The following is a 17,694-nucleotide window of genomic DNA, read 5'->3' on the forward strand; positions in this document are numbered from 1 at the left end:
ATATCAAAGCCACCTGAAGTTCTACTGCATATGAAGAGCCAGCCAATCTATAAATACGTCCGGATTCTCTTGAAAGTATGTATATCCCTTCATCCTCACCGTTCCGTCTACCCAATGTAGTTTCTTGTCTTCCACAGTCAGTGAATCATACATAGCCTGTACATCACTCTCTTTTGTCAAAATATCTTCGCGTACTGAATAAATAAACGTCGGAACATGAACATTCTTCATGATCGGAATAGGCGATAGTTCATCAACGGTGAAGCTCGTTTCCATCTTGATCATCTCGTTCACCTCTTCAAACCGATTATCGAGTCCGAACATACCAAGGGCTTTCTCAACGAATGGGCGGTATGAGAGAGGCTCTGGGACTAGAAGACAGCGTACATCTTTGAAGACTTCTGGTCGACGTTCCATGGCGAAGAATGTAGCGATACCGCCAAGACAACGACTGAAAAGGCCGATGGTCATGTTCTTGGTGTCTTCTCGACTGCGAACATAGTTCAATGACCCAACAACATCTCTTGATTCAAAACGACCAGTGCCAGTGATGCCGCCATTCGCTTGTCCACTGTTTCCAGAGTTCCTCATGTCGTAGGTGAGGACATTGTACCCAGAATCATGCAAGATCTTGAGATCAGGAATAAAATTGAGCTCAAAGTCATTTCCTGTGGCAGAACCACCGAGGAAAGCCTTCCATGGCTCTAGATGAGCGGGGTAACCCGATCGAGTACAGCGAAGGGGATGGTTGGCAATGATCAATTTGTCGGAGCCTGGCTTGGAGATGTACCATGCTTCGAGAGGAGTGCCGTCTTCAGAAGGGAAGAATACATCTTCGTACTCGAGACCTGCTTCACTTGGACGGTGGAGGAGAGGAGTGGGGATTTGATTGCGCAGGGGAGCGACTAGGCTTTTGAGAAAACCTTGTGTTTCTTCGGGAGTCATTGTGAGTTTTTCGTTCCGGGTTAAATTATTTGTAGTTTCGTGATATGCTTATGGGGGTACTGACGAGAGTGATTGAAACGATGTTTTGAGTGAAGACATTGGAGTCCGATACTGAGCAGTCTTTATATACTCATCTTTCGAGACCGAGACAAAGCAGACGCAAAATGGTAAACAATCTCGCTATATCCTCTTCTCCCGAATGTTGGGTAAGCTGACATGCATTTGGAAGGATGTGTAACAGACATTCTTCACAATCAGAATCTAAAGCAATTGGTCAGCGTGCCGCCAAAGCTCGATTAATTCGCTACTGTCACCCTAGGTGAGATAGCTGCAGAATCCATCGATCCTTTGCTGACAACGAACTTCCCCATTAGGCAAACAATCGAGAAAAGGGACTTAAGGATATAGAATCCCCGCATTCCCGTTATCTTAGTCATGATCATATTTTACTGTTAGAGCTATATTTTGATTGGGTATGTCGCTGTTGGGGGCTAGAGCTTGTAGAAGATAATGCATTTTCATAGGCTCGGTGTTTGGCAGATTTACCGAAGGGCTGGGCTTCAATTTCATGAATTTATTATGATTAACGAATCAATGATGACGTCAAAGTAGATTGAAACTAAACTGCGAGTAGTTTTGAGAACTCTCAATCGGCTTGTTGAAGATTCCAGCCCATGTGTTACTTGAACTCAAGATACTTAGATTTCCAAATTCCAATTATGTTCCGTTTTGTCCGAGTTGAAGGGAAGCCTTGAATGTTAAAGAATCCTCCCAGCCCTGATCGATGATAGAGTATATATTTGATTTCATATAAGCATCGTGCTCCTGTTCTTGCTCCCCATCAGGCCTCATTGGAATCTATTCCTTGAGGAAATCCTTGGCTATTTGCGAACTTTTAGTAGATATTCAACTGAATGAGATACCGTTGAACCTACTGATTCCACCGCCTATTTTGAGACCCTTCGGCCACGCTCGACGTTCAAGGTGTCCATGGCGCACAGCGCCGCCTACTTTTAGAGCAGTGCCAAACCAACCGCGAGATTCAAGGGACTCAGTGTTTGCCTGCCAGGTGTATTAGAAAACGGCTCAAGTGTAGTATTTTTAGACAAGTACTGACATGCTGAGTGGGAAGGGCAGATCCCACAGCAACGAGGGAGACGATGGCCAAGGACAGCTTCATGGTGTATAAAAAAGATGTTGATAGGATATTTGTGAGATAGTAGTTGTCGGAATATACATTATGAGAGATTTTATTGCCCTTTTATAATTATTATTTGAATCAGTAGGTTGGCTGAGTTAAGATAGGCCACGCTGTATGTTGAGTGACAGTCTATGTGGCTTGGCTGAATTGTCTTAGCAATATCAGCTTAGGCCAGCCTAGACCACGTTCAGCTAATGTGCGCGAAGCCACTGAGTAGTCGGTGTAAGGATGATTGGATGAAATGGATCTAGCGACCTTAAACTATTTCTCCACATGGGCTATATTTCGACACTATAGATTAGACTGGACCAAATAGCTAGACGCCAATGAAGGCGCATATGTCCTATAATTATGAGATAAGATTGCTTTGTCTATTATTTAGTACGTTGTCACTCTGAGTCTAGGATATGTGGCTCGTGTTAGCATTTGAATTGATTGGTTCACATCATGTTGGCTTGGTCAGGCGTTTTCACACCCAGCTGGAGTCGGTCTCTCCACAGACATAAAAACGGGATATCGAGCTCTTACCGTTCCCTTACATAGTTACTAGAATGACTAACATAAGCTATTGTTAGACTATTGAGGAACTATTCTTGCTAATTACAACATGCATTCGTACATTTTACTGTCACTGCCAAAGTAAGGCGGCTTCATTTTCACAAAGCTCAGGTTCTTAAGACATTTCATCGAATTTACCGTCGAATATTGGCTGAACTGGATCCTATCAGGCGCAAAGAAGATTGGTTTGTCTTTCCCTTAGACAGTCTGGAATTTCAGTTCCTGGGAGTTCAATAGACTCATGGCGACTCAAGCCCATAGCTCATAGGAGTGGAGATATTTCAATGACGAGTCAGGGGTTAAGAGGGTATATTCAAAAGGAATCTATAACTGTTGTACATATCTATAAGACTGACATAAAAAGATGTTACAAATGGTGAATGACGAAAACTGCGGTTGAAAACGACCGTTGTCCATCGGGTATCAGATCTGGGCTGAGGAAAAAGACAAAAACAAAGAAAAATATAAGACTATGGTAGCAAGCGACGTGGCCGATGAGTGGACTTAGTTGGTGTAATGAGCAACGTAAGCAACTTCCATCATGCTGCCATAGCCATCGCAAGTGTTTCCGTTGGGGTATCCAGGCTACACAATTTGTTAGTAAATGGTTAAGCATTTGCGGTACTTGATAGCTTACCCAAGTGCCTCCGACGGCAACATTGAGGATGAAGTACAAAGGACTGTGGCATAGAGAGTTCCAAACATTTTCGTCGTTGATCCTGGCACCGGTGATCTGGTGGAACTGTTGACCATCCATGAACCATGTAATGGTCTCATCGCGCCAGTTGCTCTTAGCTCGGTTGAACTCAACTCTCCAGGTATGCCAGCTCTGATCCGGGATGCCAATAGTATTGCCAATGCCAGTGCCTTCGTTGCAGATGCCACCGGGATAGACATGGCAGTGGACTGTTCCGTGTCCAGTGAGCTGACCATTGACTGTCTCCATCGCGTCGATCTCACCACAGGAAGGCCAGCTACCACCGTTGCGGAGGATATTACCAAGCATCCAGAAGGCGGGCCAGATACCTTGCTTGTTGTTGGTAGAGCATGTACCGAATCGGATGTTGGCTTCGGTACGGGTGATTTTGCCTGCTTGGGGAGTGAAAACATACTTGCTTTCAACACGACCAGAAGTCCAGCCGTTTTGAGCAGAAGCATCGCGCCATGGTACAAGCTGGAGAGTATCACCGCCACTTCGTTGGAGGTTGCGGGTAGATGAAGTGTAGACCTCAAGCTCTGCATTAACGTTGAGGTATCCTGTTATGATGTTCCATCTGCTTGTGTCAGGGAGAGTGCCGCTTGAGCCTGCAAAGGTATCCTGCCAGACTTTGGTGAAGCCACTATAGTTGGGGGCATCCCAGGCGACAGTGCCGAGAGAGAAGAGAGAAAAGAGAAGGTAGGATGGCTTAAACAACATGTTGACTATATTGGAGTAATTGGTAGAGTGTGTAAATGAGATGATAGTGGACTTGAACTAATTTGACGTCTTTTCAACTTTCATTTATATATAAATAGCGTAGGATTCTATTCCACTTTATCCTGGATATAGTCCGTGTCTTATGGTCTTGTCAGCAAGGATTATCAACAGCATGCGGCAATCTACAGGGCAATCTACAGAATTTTCCATCAGCCGAACCATGCCATCAGTTTAGAAATAAAGACCACGAGTTGATAAGCCAGGTTCATAATCTAACCATTGCGCTCGAACGGTAATTTTCGTACTCAAATTCGCGACTCATGGACTCTTTATGTGTCTAGAGATGACCAGAATCATAGTCACAGTCCAGTACTCGATGACCTATTGATCGAAAATACATCATTTTCCTGATCAAGTTGCGTGACCTATCACAGCGTTACATCGGAGCGTGCATGTCGCAGCTCAAAAAAATGTTTCTTTTTGAGCATTTGTCCGAAATTATTTAATGCGACAATTACCATTTCATCTAAAATTCAGCGAACCGAATTCCAACCTTATCTAGCATAAAGCCTCCGACAAATAATCCTACAATTTAACATCCTTGAGTTGATCCCCTGAAAAGGAAGCTAATTTGTGATTGCCGTTGAAGAGACCCAGATTAAATGTAACCTTCCATTCTGGACAGTCATATGGCCGCTTGATGTTCCGGTCCAATATAGACGATCCAATCACGGGGGAGGAATTAAAAAGTGACATGCTCATGAGTTTAAATGTGTTTGACTTCCGCGCGGGACTTTTCTAACATATTTCTTTGTGATCGCCCAAAAGAAGTATCGATCCATGCCAACTAAAACTTGCCCAAGGCCAAATCCAGAGAAATCAGACTAAGTCATGGTGTGATAGTGCAAAAAACACCAAAAACATACGACAGCGAGGATTCGCTGGTCATCACCGACCTAATTACTAATCCGCCCCTTACCAACTTATCTATATAGGAGAGCGAGCGGACGGGATCCCGTATTTTCCACTACGTTTGGTCATATGTGCTTTAAATATATTTAATATTATTCTACACGCTATGACCTTTTAAATCATATTTACTTTAATGTATTCTACTAACCTCAAGCTTCATAAGGAGGAAGATAACCTAAAGCAAGCTACTGCCTGAACATTGATTATTTGCTTTTGCATCAAGAATATAAACGTAATTAAATGCCAATTGATAAATTATCATCCCGCTATTATCCTAGTAATATGAGAGAGAGAGAAAGAGAGAGAGAGAGAGAGAGAGAGAGAAATTAATTATTTCTACAACAAACGTAATAAGACTTGGGGAGCTGAGCTATCATCCAACTCTTTTTCAAGGGCCATGCTTAATGCTGTTGATGTAAAGTCGGTAAGCGGTATGATTTTAAAATAGTCAGCTGCCTAATTTGTGAATAGCAACAATCAATGTCCATTCAATGATCTTTGAGATTTCTTGCACTTACAATCGCAATGCCAATAATATCCATTGTTGAGTATCTCTCACGTATCTCCTGGACCTCCCATTGCTGCCTTTTCTCTTTAATTGATCGTGTTTCTGAATTCTGAGCTTGCCGCCAATAGTCTGCCTCATGGAAGTTATCGAAGCATCCACAACAATCCATGACGTCTATCAGAGTCTTTGAACGAAACTTGAATTGCATTGTTATTGTGCATGCAGCAAAAGTGACATAAATGTGGCTTGCGATACTTACTTTTTTTTTTTTGTTAATTTCTATACTTTACTAGCAAATGCAAGCAAATGCAAGTCCAAGCCTCTCAATAACTCTAATATTCAATAAAATATCCATATAGATTATAAACTCATTATTTTAAAACAAGGTTCTCTTAATAACTGAATTTCCCACCAAGAATATACGTAACTATCAGGGCAATAACCAAACTCTATAATGAGGGTTATATAGAAGAAGCTTCCGAGCTGTACGCACAGTAGCTATTTCTTCCTCCTGCAATTATCAATCCACCAAAATCCAAAGAAAAGTCAGTGCAGTCAAAGCAAAGATAGTCAATGCACTCACTCACACAGTCAGTCAATCGTGGTCCCCTTTGATCCATAGCACTAATCGTGTCGCAGATGCGGTACATCTACCCCCCGGTCGTCCGGCTAGATCATTGCGATACTTACTGGAACCGGAATCGTATAGTCATCGCCATCTTTTCTGTTGTAGACTTGTTTAATGTAGTCTTGAATTAGAGGGAGCGCTGAGCAAAGAGCAGTGTCTAGACTCGTAAACCATTGAGCCTGGTTCTGGTCTCCAATCTCGGGTTATTTTTAAGGCTCTTCTTACCGACTTTAATAAGGACATTGTCTTCGCTCTGGACCTGTATCCTTCCTTCCTTTTGCCCACGCTTATCAATCACCAATTGAGCTTCGCCGCTGCTTGCCACAATGTCAACAAAGCTGCTACCATGACCTTCCAACAAAACCAGAATAGCAGTATGCCCACCTACGCCAACATGCTGGCGAGGGTAGGCCTGGCGACAAGCATACATAACACACAGAACTAAAAAGGACCGCCTATTTAGACACTACGTGAGATCATCATCAACATCAGAGACCATGTCACTATAGCCAATAACAGAGCGATGAGTCCCCGCAGCCTCTAGTCTCACATAGACCACGCAATCGCGCAAAGCAGCAATGAACATAGATAGAAGATCAAGGCAGTATCCTCCAATCAGATCAGGAGCGGCGACTTGAGTATCAAGACGGCCACTTCAGCGGACATGGTCGCGCTTAGACAGTTTGCAGAAGATTGGGAACAAAGTATCGGAAACGGTGCCACCGTACGCATTCCGACAAATCAGTCACCGGAAATCTGACTGTACCATTCCACAGCATCCCGCTTTTATTTTCATATGGAACCTGAATTTCAAACATCTGCAAAGAGGACGAATAGTCCAGCTTCCACAAATCCAATAAGTTTAAATTCGACTTGGCATAAGTGATACTTAAGAGGTTCAAGGCGTCGCTAACAAGGACCTTATTTCTAGACATTGCAGAATATAGTAATATTCTTCATTTCCACATTATTCTGAGACTGGGGCGTATGGATGTTGGGGTTAATCGGTCAAAGTCATAGGGCCCAAGTGTAATCCATCCATAATAGAGTATCATCAAAGGGTTAATTACTTTGCTCGCTCGTGTCCACTGATACCTAGAATTTTGACTAGACATTGGAGTGGCCGTTGCAGTTCCAGTGTCCTATCTTCGAACAAAATTAAGTCCACCAGATGTCCTAGCGTGGCTAAGGTGTGCGAGATGGGTAAAGACTGCGGTTATAAAACAAAAGAAGGGGAAGCGAATCTAACAGCAAGTCTAACTGCTCAAATATTCTGATCGTTTTAGAGTTGTACAATACGGACACTGGTATAAAAATAGATATTCCCATTCACGGAGTTATGTACTGTACGTCTGCCTCATATGATTAAACGAGCCACAAACTACTAATAAAACCATCATGAAAACCATTAGCTAAAACTCAGTGCGGAACTTCGAGCTGGTCCTGATTTTCCTTCCAAACTTATATAACAACCACGTGACAGGGGCTAGGGCGAGGGCTATAAATCCAAGAAGCGTGTTTCCCCATCCCAAGCCAAGCTCATTATAAAGGTTCAAGCCGCCCAAGGGCAACAAAGCCCCAAGCAAACTTCGCAACACAGCATTGGCAGCAGTCACTGAAGCTGCGTATTCAGTGAATGCATCCACCAGATAGGTTTGAGATATCATAAAAATGCCGATCATGCCAAAGCCAAGAATAGATGTTCCTATCATGGGCACGATCCAGTGCAATCGTTCTTCGGCTGTCCATCCGTATATGATTAGTCCAATTGGAAGACACAGCGCAGTAGGAACAGTTAGTCTCAAGTCAAGTCGTTGTTCCGGTGAGACTGGGATACCCTCAAGCTTGGCCTGTCTTATCAGCTTATCGGAAAAGAATCCCACGAAGAATAAACCCAGTAAGTTACCCACTCCACCAGCAATGAAGGAAAGACCTGCTCCTGTAGAGCCGAATCCGTATATATCCTTATATACGAACGTAAAGGTTGTAAAAAGCAGGTAGAGCATTCCGTAAAGTGTCGCAACGTACACGCAGACCATCATTACGATGGGCGAAAAGATGAACATCCTAACCGGCCGGGTGATAGTAGCGAGAAGCACTTCCCGAGGTGTAGCTTTTGTGTCTGTCGAACGATAGTTGTCGTTGCCGGTTGCCTTGCGTAATTTGGCCGCTTTGCGCTCAAGAAGGACAGGGGCATATGTTTCGCGAAGGATCAAGAATGATGCCAAAACAGCGACACCAGCCTAGAGACGCAAGTTAGCCACCAATGACACATTGTTATGCCAATAGTACAGAAGCTATTACATACCACAATAGTTGTGACCCAGAACACCCATCTCCAACCTTTAGCTTCAATCAAAAATCCAGCGCATACTGGACCAACGACAGGACCTAGCATTGGGCCTAAAGACCAAACTGCCATAGCTGCACCTCGTTCCTCGGCGGGTACCATGTCAGCTATAGAGCCGCTCCCGCATGTAACCACTGCAACGCCGACGAAACCGGATAAGAAACGGAATGCCATTAGCATTCCAACATCCTGGGATAAGGCACAGTCGACTGTGAATAAAACGAACAACGAATTACACACGTGATAAACGGGTGTCCGACCATAGATTTCGCTTAACGGGGCCATTAATAGTGGTCCGAATGCAAATCCGAGGACGAAAATCGATACTATGAATGTTGACGCTTCGGTGCTAGAATTCTTGAACTCGGTCATAATTTCTGGCACACCTGGTGCCATCATCGAGGATGCTAGAGGACTAAAGATTTATCAGTATGGTGTCTGAGACATTTAGAAGTGACTTACGTCAAAAAAGTGATGAAAGAGAGGATTCCAATAATGCTCCATTTGCGACCTTTCGACCAATTCATAGGGTTCTCGGGGTCTTCTTCAATGGGTTTTTCCCATCCTATTATGCAACGATGGTCGTCATCATTGTAGCTGCCATTGTCATTCGCTATGATCGTGTTTTCTGTGCCTTGGGATTCGTTGGATGTCATCGTGCTATCGCCTACCATTGTCGCAAAATCGGTGAAAGGAGCTAGCAGATAAGCTTGAATAGACTTAAGGTGGTGAGTTCTAATACTTCGACGTGCTTTTAGGGGTTTTTAGACGATTGATTGACGTCCTGCGGCTTGCTGTATGCCCCGGATTACCGGGACCGAAATCGAGACCGGGACCGAAACCGAGACCGAGATCGACATCGTGATCTGATGCATGGAAATTTCCGATCTACATAACATGCTGCGCAGGCTGCGTCATGAAAAAATATTGCACGACGACATTCTTTCATACATCGCCTTTATGAAGTTATATACTACATGTCCAATCAATGCGTAATATCGGAAGATACGTAGTAGCGTATGTAATTCTAACCATCCTAATTGAAACAATGTACACTTTGGAAGATAGAGTTCGTAGTATTTACAAGGATATACAAGGGCTGTATGCTATAAGCGCCACTGGTTCAAGGATAAAGACAGTAGATTTGTATCACGTTTGCACTTGTGAGCTCAAGAGCAGGCCTTGCTTTTAGCACTGAAGCGATTCCGATGTTATCAAAGCACCTACATCAGATATATGCTTGTATCGATGCGCAGCTATTATAAGATGCGTAACATATCTTAGCGGGCTAATGATCGACTGTCTTCCCGATCCACTTGGTAGTATTCAGCCTGTATACCAGGGCACTAGAACGAGAGACCGAAACCGAGCAAGACGTCAAGGCTTAGAGCTGACGTGGAAGCCACGTTCCATCCAACTACCGAGACATAGGAACTATTGCAACGAGAGAAGTACTTAGTCGTATGGCTTATTCAACTGTACGCCATATAAAGTCTAAGTATAGACAAGCTCAAACTTTCAAACGAGATTCCAATCTATAAAACGGCTGCTTTTCATGACCAGATGGTGATTCAATCCACTACCCACTCCACTATCCACTCAGTCTTTGCTTAGGTCTCTCAGCTCTTTGTTTAAGCTTATTGCCCAAGAACCAACACAATGGCACACGCAACTGTTGTCAAGACCAGCTTCTTGAGACGCGTTTTCCAACCCCAATACAAACTACCAATACATATTGTCGGTATCATTGCATCCCTGACAGTCTTGATTCTTGGCCTGGTACGTCTTGTGCTGCGCAATCGAAATGGTCCGAGAACCAGATCTGGCAGCATGGCTCTTGGCATGGTATGTGATCGTCTACCAACAAATTAACAATAATCCCCTAACATTCGACAAGGCTGCCAAATCGATTATCCTCATTCTTTATCAGGTCCTAAGTCAGCATACCAAGTACTTCCGAAAATGGATGAGCTTCAAGGCGAACCTGATCCTCAACATTCTTGAAATCGTGTTCTGGTCGGCTGTGGTATTTATGACCATGCAGGCAAACACAGCTTCATGCAGTGGAGTCACATGCGCTCTGGGATGGGTGATTTTCGCTCTGGGCATCGCCATGTGGTTAGTGCCTCCCCTAATGATAATTGCCGAGTTCTGTGTCTTCTGTGTCTACTTGTGGTATCACGCTGGGGACGACGAGATAGACGACGACTAACTCGCTGTATTTGTAGTAAACTCTCATCATTCGCAGCTGGGATTTCTTGGTTCGAGTTCAGGGATCACAAGACGGCAATGGCAAGGGCGCAAGATGACACAACCACTTCTTCTTCTACAGCCGTTCCGATGAGCGAGGAAGGTACCAAGAGACAGAGCCAGGCCTGATTTTTATGGTCGAAGACAGTTTGGGGGAGAATGTTTATGGTTCAATGGTTAGGGCATGATTAGTTGATCATCGCATAGGTGTCACAATTTGGTCAATTAAAGTTATTATTAACATTGTTATTTGTTGAGGTGCTCAAGTTGTACTGTTCTATTTATAGAGACGCCCGTTACTCACTTGAACTAAATATCTTTCAGGTTCGGTTTCGCTTTCGGTCTCGCTTCGTATCTGACCAGTTCACTGCTGCCCCATCAATCGTTATACTCTTATCTTATTCAACTATCTAATAAATAGCTTATTAAATACTTTTTCTCTAGTCTTAATTATATATATATTCAAAAGAGTATTACCGCTGTTAATAGTCAGATTATATCTCCTCATTGGCTGCTATCTTGCTTACTTATGTCTAAAATCGATGACCTAGATCTCCATTTTTGGAGACACAGGTTATAAAAGAAGGCTATTTTTGAACAGAAGATAAAAACTAGACCAGATCGCGGGTTCTCTGATAGGTATGGTCGTATGTGTTTGAGGAAGCCGTCAGTTGTGCCTATATTCCGAGTCCCAATACGGAGGAAATGAATTGCTGAGAGAATCACATGAGCGTACATCGAAGCAGAAAATTGAGAAAGCCCACGTGAGGGATCTCAGCCTACAAAGGTTTGAACAAAATAGCTAAATGACGAGTTTAATACAAACTGGCCGCTGATAACATTGACTGAAGGGTCGGAAGTATTAAGAAGAATTGAAACTGTGGTTTTTGTAACGTACACCATGTCTTGGGGGTAGGCCGTCACTAACGGCAAATGCATCGAGGGTCAGAAGCCTTATGCATTGTCGTTCGATTTGCCAGTATTGTAGATATTTTAACAGTTAAAGGAACATCAGTGCCTAACTTGGATAGTGAAAAGTTGATAAATGATAACTCCCATAAATGACACGCGTGCAAGCAGTTGGTCTTCAACCGATGAGGTCAATATATTGCCGGGATGAAATAACCATCACAGCCACATACCCAAATCCTCGAGGGGTAAAGCGAGTACTAAAAGAGTGATCAAGATATCACAAAGATCGGTGCCTCGTCAAGAGACATCTTACCCTCGAGCTCGTCACGATTCCAAGACTGAAGTGTGTGCAAAGAGAAGATCAACGCTCTGCCCACGAACTGCCATGTCACAACATCACCACGTTCCGGATCCAGATCCCGCTTCCTCAACACTAAAAGGCTCTCTTCATCTGGCGCTTGAACAATCAAATCGTCCATCTTGACACCTAGGGGCGCGATGCCCACCAGCCCCCCTGATAACGTACCAAAGAAGGCCACCCCGCCGCTCGTGGCCGTTGCGTTGTCTCGCAACCTTGTACAAGGTTGCAAAAACGCCTCTGCGTCATCAGCATCCACTTTCACTTTTCCCTCACACTGCATATCGAATGGTGTATCGCAGATGGTGGCCCAGAGTAAGCAAGCGGTCTTGATCACGTTGACCGTTGCGTCCTGCTCTGGCTTGATGATATTCGGGCCAGTCAATTGATAATACATAACTTGCTCCTCGCCCCCGTCCCCTAAGACTGTCATGGTGAGATTGGCCGCGGGTTTCGTTGCAATGGAGGAACAGGCGTTTAACCGGCGAGAGAGTCTTTCGTCATCATCTAGAAGCTCTCTGACTTGATCGGCTGTGATATGTGGCGTTAGCAGAGATGCAGCTGGAAGCGACACGTCGGGATGGTAGTCTCCAGAGGCTATTACTAGCTGCCTGGCCTTCAACACTGCATAAAGAGTGGGAATGACAACATTGAGGAACAAACCCCAAACAACTTCCTTCTCTTCGAGGCCTGTGGCTTCTCCAGGCAACTGAACAGGGAAGTGCGTGGCTATTGTGTCGAAGGGAACAGCTTTGATGCGTAGTTGACTACAGTCATCAGATAAGCTGCAACTCTTTTCAAGTTTATGTCTCCTTCGAGTCAGCTCAACATCTCCCCAGGAACCTTGCTGCCATTGCCCTCGTTCAGGGAAGTTAGCAAAGTCAATCGCCCACGATGGTAGCAATTTGCTCGTTTCACCATGACGCTCTTTCCAGGTTCCAGACTTGCTTTGTAATCCAGAATCTTCATCACGACGGGCTATGAGATCAACCATATCAAGCACTTGAAACGTAGTTTCGCTTCGGATCGCCGAGTAAGTTGCCTGGGCAAAAACCTTGTACGGATCCAAGTTGTAATTTACCGGGATTAGGGTCGCTTGATAAGGATCAATAAGGCCCAGCATTCCGTAAACCATGTCTTGGGGTTTATAGCACTTTTGGGTTCGGAACAAGTTTTGCAGTGCGCCTAGACATGTATAGTTCAAGCCTGACATGCCGTGGAGGCTTAGTCGGGTAGCTGCAAACTTGAAACCCATGGCCTGTTTGAACGAGTCGGTCGCCTCGCTTTTTGTCTTTGCCCAGTCTAAGAGGAGTGCAATATCGCATTCAATCCAGTGAAAGCCAAAGCCGAACTGCAACCGCTTAGCGAGTAGATATTCCTGGACGATCCAGAGACGCTCATGCCATGGCGAATTCTCCTCAATAGCAGCGGCGAGGGCGAGGTGCCGGCCGTGTAGATAGTGCCGAATGAAATCACGCTCAGATCGAGCACTAGAAATAGCCTCCTTGCAGGCAAGGCGTCTGGTTGTGGGTGCGTTGATTGCATCATCAGGCCCAATCGTTTTGGCAGTTACGTCCTTGTAAACCGCCCGCCAGGCCTTAGACCAAAGCCTAGAGTCGAACAAGCTGCCCATCCTAATACCTGGATCTGGGTTCATGCTTGTGCGCCCTAGCCAGACATTGACGACTGCGGCATATCTGTATACGTCGCCCATGAGTGGCACTTGAATGTCCTTCTCCGATTTATTTTCTTGATTGATACAAATAGAGTCTATCCATATCGTCCGTATCTTTCGGCGGAAGCGGAGGCTTTGCAAAGCGGCAAACGCGTTGGGGGTAATTAGAAGTTGATGAGCTTCATTGATGGTAACGGGCGCTGTTGGAGGATCCTGACCCCATGTATATGACAGGGCTTCATAGTAAGGCCTTGGGTGTGTGTTCAATGATACTACGCGGAGCCTTGTCTTGATCTTTCCATTCTTTGGGCCTGGTAAGAGGTCGAGAATTCGAATTGAGCTTGGGCAATTGTGGTTTAGCTGTAAATGAGGCTCGGAATAAAATCCATTTTTAGATTTGGAAGCCATGAAGTTCTGCGAGTAGGACGGCTTTCATCTATTCGAACATGTTAAGGTAGTAATGAGAAGGACATTTACGAGTTCAGGCTACTTATGTTAAAAACATGTGTTGATCTGCCTCGTATTGCTTTTTCCTTCAGCTTGTTAGTGGCTTGATTACCCTGCATGCAGCATTGCTCAGCCGCAGTCACTAGCTCCCTGAAAATGACATCATAGCCCTTTAGCCCAACGTCAATTACCAAAGTGATACCTACAAGGCTGAGTGAGCGAAGGCTTGTATAATTACCCGAGTTAGCCTACTACGTAGCGGGCTTGAGGCTATGTCAGGGGTCTGCTAATAAATGGATTCACGTGGGTTACTTAAATGACCTTCTTGCACGGCGTAGTAGTATAGCCCTTTTCACTGCTAAAGTAAGCTTATTTAATTTGCTATTTTATCACAAGGTGCGCCGACTTATATTAAAGCTTTATGTTAATATATCATCAATAAGTAGAATTTATTAGGCCAAGCCGCTTAAAAAGGTAATTTGCATTACGAATGTATATAGAAGTTCCTTCTGGCTTTACCTCTCTATAATAAGGTTAACCTCCTCTTAGCATTAGCTTCTACTTAGTCAGAAAGTGCAATTCAGCGTGCCATTACCGAGCGGAAAATACGCTAAAATAAGGTTAATGGAAAATAGACTACCCTATAAGCCACTAATGAAAAGAAGCTACACCTGAAGAAATCAACCTCTCTCTCTCTCTCGCTGCAGGCCCCCGGAAGATATAAGTTTAATTCCCCCTCTATGATAATTAAAAAGTGCAAAAGCTAAAGGCCTAAAAGGAAGAAGAGGCAAAGAAAGAAGAAGACCTATGCCTGCGCCTAGGATAACGAAGTCAGCATTAAGGATTTCCGCCTTAATGCCACCTACACAAAATGTGAACCAGAAGACATAATATCCATCTACACTCGCTAGTTCGCAAACTCATTGTTGCATAGAATTAACTGCAGACTGATCCTAATTTAGCCGCGGGACCAGAGTGGTGCTTGAGGTAGGCGGTCATCAGCGGCAGATGCATCAAGCTTCGGGCGCCTTATGCCATACCATTCAATCTGCATCCGCTTTCTCCAAACCTGCATCGCTCATCAAAAGGCGTCCAAGATGAATCCGTACGAAGCTGATCCTGCAAAAATCCCACAGCATGATCGATTCGTCGATGTTCCCTTTTATGGTCGATACCTCCCCACTTCGGATGATTTCCAGCCTGACCTAAAGCACGCCAACTCGGTTTCGGATGATTCGTTAGCGTACTGGGCGTCTGTACTCGAACTGTGCAATACTTCCAACAGGATATATCAAGGCCTAGAGGGGGCCAGGGATGTATTCGCTCTTGGTTCCATCATTGTCAAATCAAGTCATCTCCATACTGAGCTTGAAGGCAAACGCGCAAGCCGAGATTTCTCATATGCAGATGCAAACGAAGTCAAGGCAACTGATCTGGCAAGGACTGTATTGAAAGATGTCAAAGTCCCTAATATCTATTTTGCCAGTAAGATTGATGGTAGAGATGTCTTAGTACAAGAGAGGATTGCTGGAGTTGGCCTCAATATCGCATGGCAATACATCTCCGCCGAACAAAAGCAAAACTTCAAAGAACAAGCACGAGACATCTTGCAAAGCTTGAGCAAGGTAGAACCTCCTACTTCAGGCACGACCCGATCATACATCGTCGAGGACCCGGATCCGAAAACACACCGAGGTATCCAGGAACTAGAATACAACCTTATCTTCTCTGAGGATAACAACGATGAGGATGTCTCATTTACGCATAACGACTTCACTCAATCAAACTGCATTGTCGATGATGACAAGATTGTCGGGCTTGTTGATTGGGAAATGGCAGGTTACTTTGGATGGAAGACAGCTGGCCATGTGCATGTCCACATTCGAACACCTCGACGGCAGAACTTTGCGGCGCTGGATTTACCCGAGGATGTTCTCAACGATATCCTTTTCTGGAATGATTTGTATGAAGTTTGAATCTATTAGCTATGACGCTGAATTCAGCCCGAGAGGCGAGCCTATATATCACCATGAAATAGCTATTTATCAAGTATATCTATCACAAGGGCTCAACTTCGCAGCGGTGCCAGCATCTTTGGGAATAACGCCTGCAGCAACCGCAGACTGGTAGCACCACCGCCAGTCTTTCTTACCCAATGTACCATCACACTTCCAAGACCAAAAGAACCACCCATCACCCTTCTCAAAAGACTCTGCCTGTGCAGCCCAATAAGCTTTATACCATGTTTCTTGCCCATCAACTTTGAACTCGTCGGTATTCTTCAAAGTGCTGTTCACTGATAGAGACCATTCACCAACAAAGACATGTCTTCCCATGTCATCTTTGCACGCAGTTTCGATGTAGGCTTTCTTGTTACCCGCAATTCTGTTGTCGAAGCTCAAGTATCGGTGTGCATCGAAAAATATGTGCTCATCATCTGGAAGATTGGTTCTTGGGTCTCCTGAACCCCAGGACTTGCCCTACAAAACGTTGAAGTCAGTATCGCCATCGTCTTTGCTTTATTTGGAGACATACCATGAATTGAATGTGTAAACGGTCAGCACTAGCAACCTTCAGATAACCCTCCATGGCTGTGATGCGCTTGTATGCGCCCGGGTAGTAATTCTTGATCATATCTGCTGCTTCATCCTTCCACTTTGCTACATGGACAGGCTCGTTCAAGACCTCAAGCATCCCAACAGTGGTGTAGTTGCCGTTGGTATGAATGCGCTTTGTCATCCATTCCAAGAATCGATAAGCTCGCTCGTAGTTCTCTGGGGTATAGAATCCAGGGTCCGGTACAGACTTGAGGATCATCAGTAAGACATGTCTGATGAGATGGATTGGAGATACACACATGACCTGTAAACTGCTCGTTCGGAGAACTAATCCCGGGACCAGAGTGAAGACCGATAAGAACGTAGATACCGTATTTCTTGCACAAGCCTACGATTCGATCAAGATGCCAAATACCACCACGAGGCCAGTATTCACCGTCTTGGATAATGTCTTCGTACATCCAGTATCCAACAGGAATGCGGACGGCATTGAGACCAAGACTGGCAATCTCTTTGATGTCGGCCTCTGTGATCCAGGTCTCCCAGTGCTTCTTGAAGGCAGCGTTGGCTTTGGCCTGGCCGATACCCTTGACGCAGGCCCACTCATCATTGTAAGCACTGCAGCCCATGGTTTTCCATGACTCTTCGGCCATCCATCGTTCAATGATGAACTGCGAGCCGAGGTTGACGCCACGAATCTTTGTGTCGGCGGGTAACCTTCGCTCGGTGTGCTTTTCTCCGTTGGCCTTTGCAACCACTAATTGTCATGAGTATGTTACTTCTTGAGAGAAATGTCAAGATATTTACCTCTGGACTGTGGGGTCCAGGCACTTGCGGTGCCAAGGAACAGATATAATAAAGAATTGAAAAGCATCGTCGGACTAACAATGGTGTCGTGGCGACCAATGGAAAGTC

At 44.7% G+C, this 17,694-nt stretch overlaps 8 protein-coding genes across 8 annotated transcripts; 2 read left to right on the forward strand and 6 right to left on the reverse strand.

Annotated features, from left to right (window-relative positions):
* Positions 1–21: 21 nt before the first annotated feature.
* Positions 22–945, reverse strand: FSST1_010218 (alpha/beta hydrolase family protein; the record flags this gene model as incomplete). Its single annotated transcript, XM_083233228.1, has 1 exon — positions 22–945. One exon carries the CDS (start codon positions 943–945, stop codon positions 22–24), a length of 924 nt encoding a protein of 307 aa, XP_083079914.1.
* Positions 946–1,803: 858 nt separating this feature from the next.
* Positions 1,804–2,125, reverse strand: FSST1_010219 (uncharacterized protein; the record flags this gene model as incomplete). The annotated part of the gene is made up of 3 exons (XM_083233229.1): positions 1,804–1,826; positions 1,881–2,007; positions 2,063–2,125. 3 exons carry the CDS (start codon positions 2,123–2,125, stop codon positions 1,804–1,806), a joined length of 213 nt encoding a protein of 70 aa, XP_083079915.1.
* Positions 2,126–3,208: 1,083 nt separating this feature from the next.
* Positions 3,209–4,121, reverse strand: FSST1_010220 (concanavalin A-like lectin/glucanase domain-containing protein; the record flags this gene model as incomplete). The annotated part of the gene is made up of 2 exons (XM_083233230.1): positions 3,209–3,289; positions 3,342–4,121. 2 exons carry the CDS (start codon positions 4,119–4,121, stop codon positions 3,209–3,211), a joined length of 861 nt encoding a protein of 286 aa, XP_083079916.1.
* A 3,520-nt stretch (positions 4,122–7,641) lies between these two features.
* FSST1_010221 (MFS transporter) lies at positions 7,642–9,253 on the reverse strand (the record flags this gene model as incomplete). The annotated part of the gene is made up of 3 exons (XM_083233232.1): positions 7,642–8,472; positions 8,538–8,994; positions 9,042–9,253. 3 exons carry the CDS (start codon positions 9,251–9,253, stop codon positions 7,642–7,644), a joined length of 1,500 nt encoding a protein of 499 aa, XP_083079917.1.
* Positions 9,254–10,238: 985 nt separating this feature from the next.
* FSST1_010222 (uncharacterized protein) lies at positions 10,239–10,791 on the forward strand (the record flags this gene model as incomplete). The annotated part of the gene is made up of 2 exons (XM_083233233.1): positions 10,239–10,424; positions 10,477–10,791. The coding sequence occupies 2 exons, from the start codon at positions 10,239–10,241 to the stop codon at positions 10,789–10,791; spliced, it is 501 nt and encodes a 166-aa protein (XP_083079918.1).
* Positions 10,792–12,010: 1,219 nt separating this feature from the next.
* FSST1_010223 (HET domain-containing protein) lies at positions 12,011–14,182 on the reverse strand (the record flags this gene model as incomplete). The annotated part of the gene is made up of 1 exon (XM_083233234.1): positions 12,011–14,182. The coding sequence occupies one exon, from the start codon at positions 14,180–14,182 to the stop codon at positions 12,011–12,013; it is 2,172 nt and encodes a 723-aa protein (XP_083079919.1).
* A 1,070-nt stretch (positions 14,183–15,252) lies between these two features.
* FSST1_010224 (uncharacterized protein) lies at positions 15,253–16,197 on the forward strand (the record flags this gene model as incomplete). The annotated part of the gene is made up of 1 exon (XM_083233235.1): positions 15,253–16,197. One exon carries the CDS (start codon positions 15,253–15,255, stop codon positions 16,195–16,197), a length of 945 nt encoding a protein of 314 aa, XP_083079920.1.
* A 69-nt stretch (positions 16,198–16,266) lies between these two features.
* Positions 16,267–17,653, reverse strand: FSST1_010225 (glycoside hydrolase superfamily; the record flags this gene model as incomplete). The annotated part of the gene is made up of 4 exons (XM_083233236.1): positions 16,267–16,701; positions 16,757–17,026; positions 17,079–17,536; positions 17,587–17,653. The coding sequence occupies 4 exons, from the start codon at positions 17,651–17,653 to the stop codon at positions 16,267–16,269; spliced, it is 1,230 nt and encodes a 409-aa protein (XP_083079921.1).
* Positions 17,654–17,694: the final 41 nt, after the last annotated feature.

The sequence above is a fragment of the Fusarium sambucinum genome, chromosome III (genome assembly GCF_050947815.1).
Source record: "Fusarium sambucinum isolate potato_lamoka chromosome III, whole genome shotgun sequence".
Taxonomy (NCBI): domain Eukaryota; kingdom Fungi; phylum Ascomycota; class Sordariomycetes; order Hypocreales; family Nectriaceae; genus Fusarium; species Fusarium sambucinum.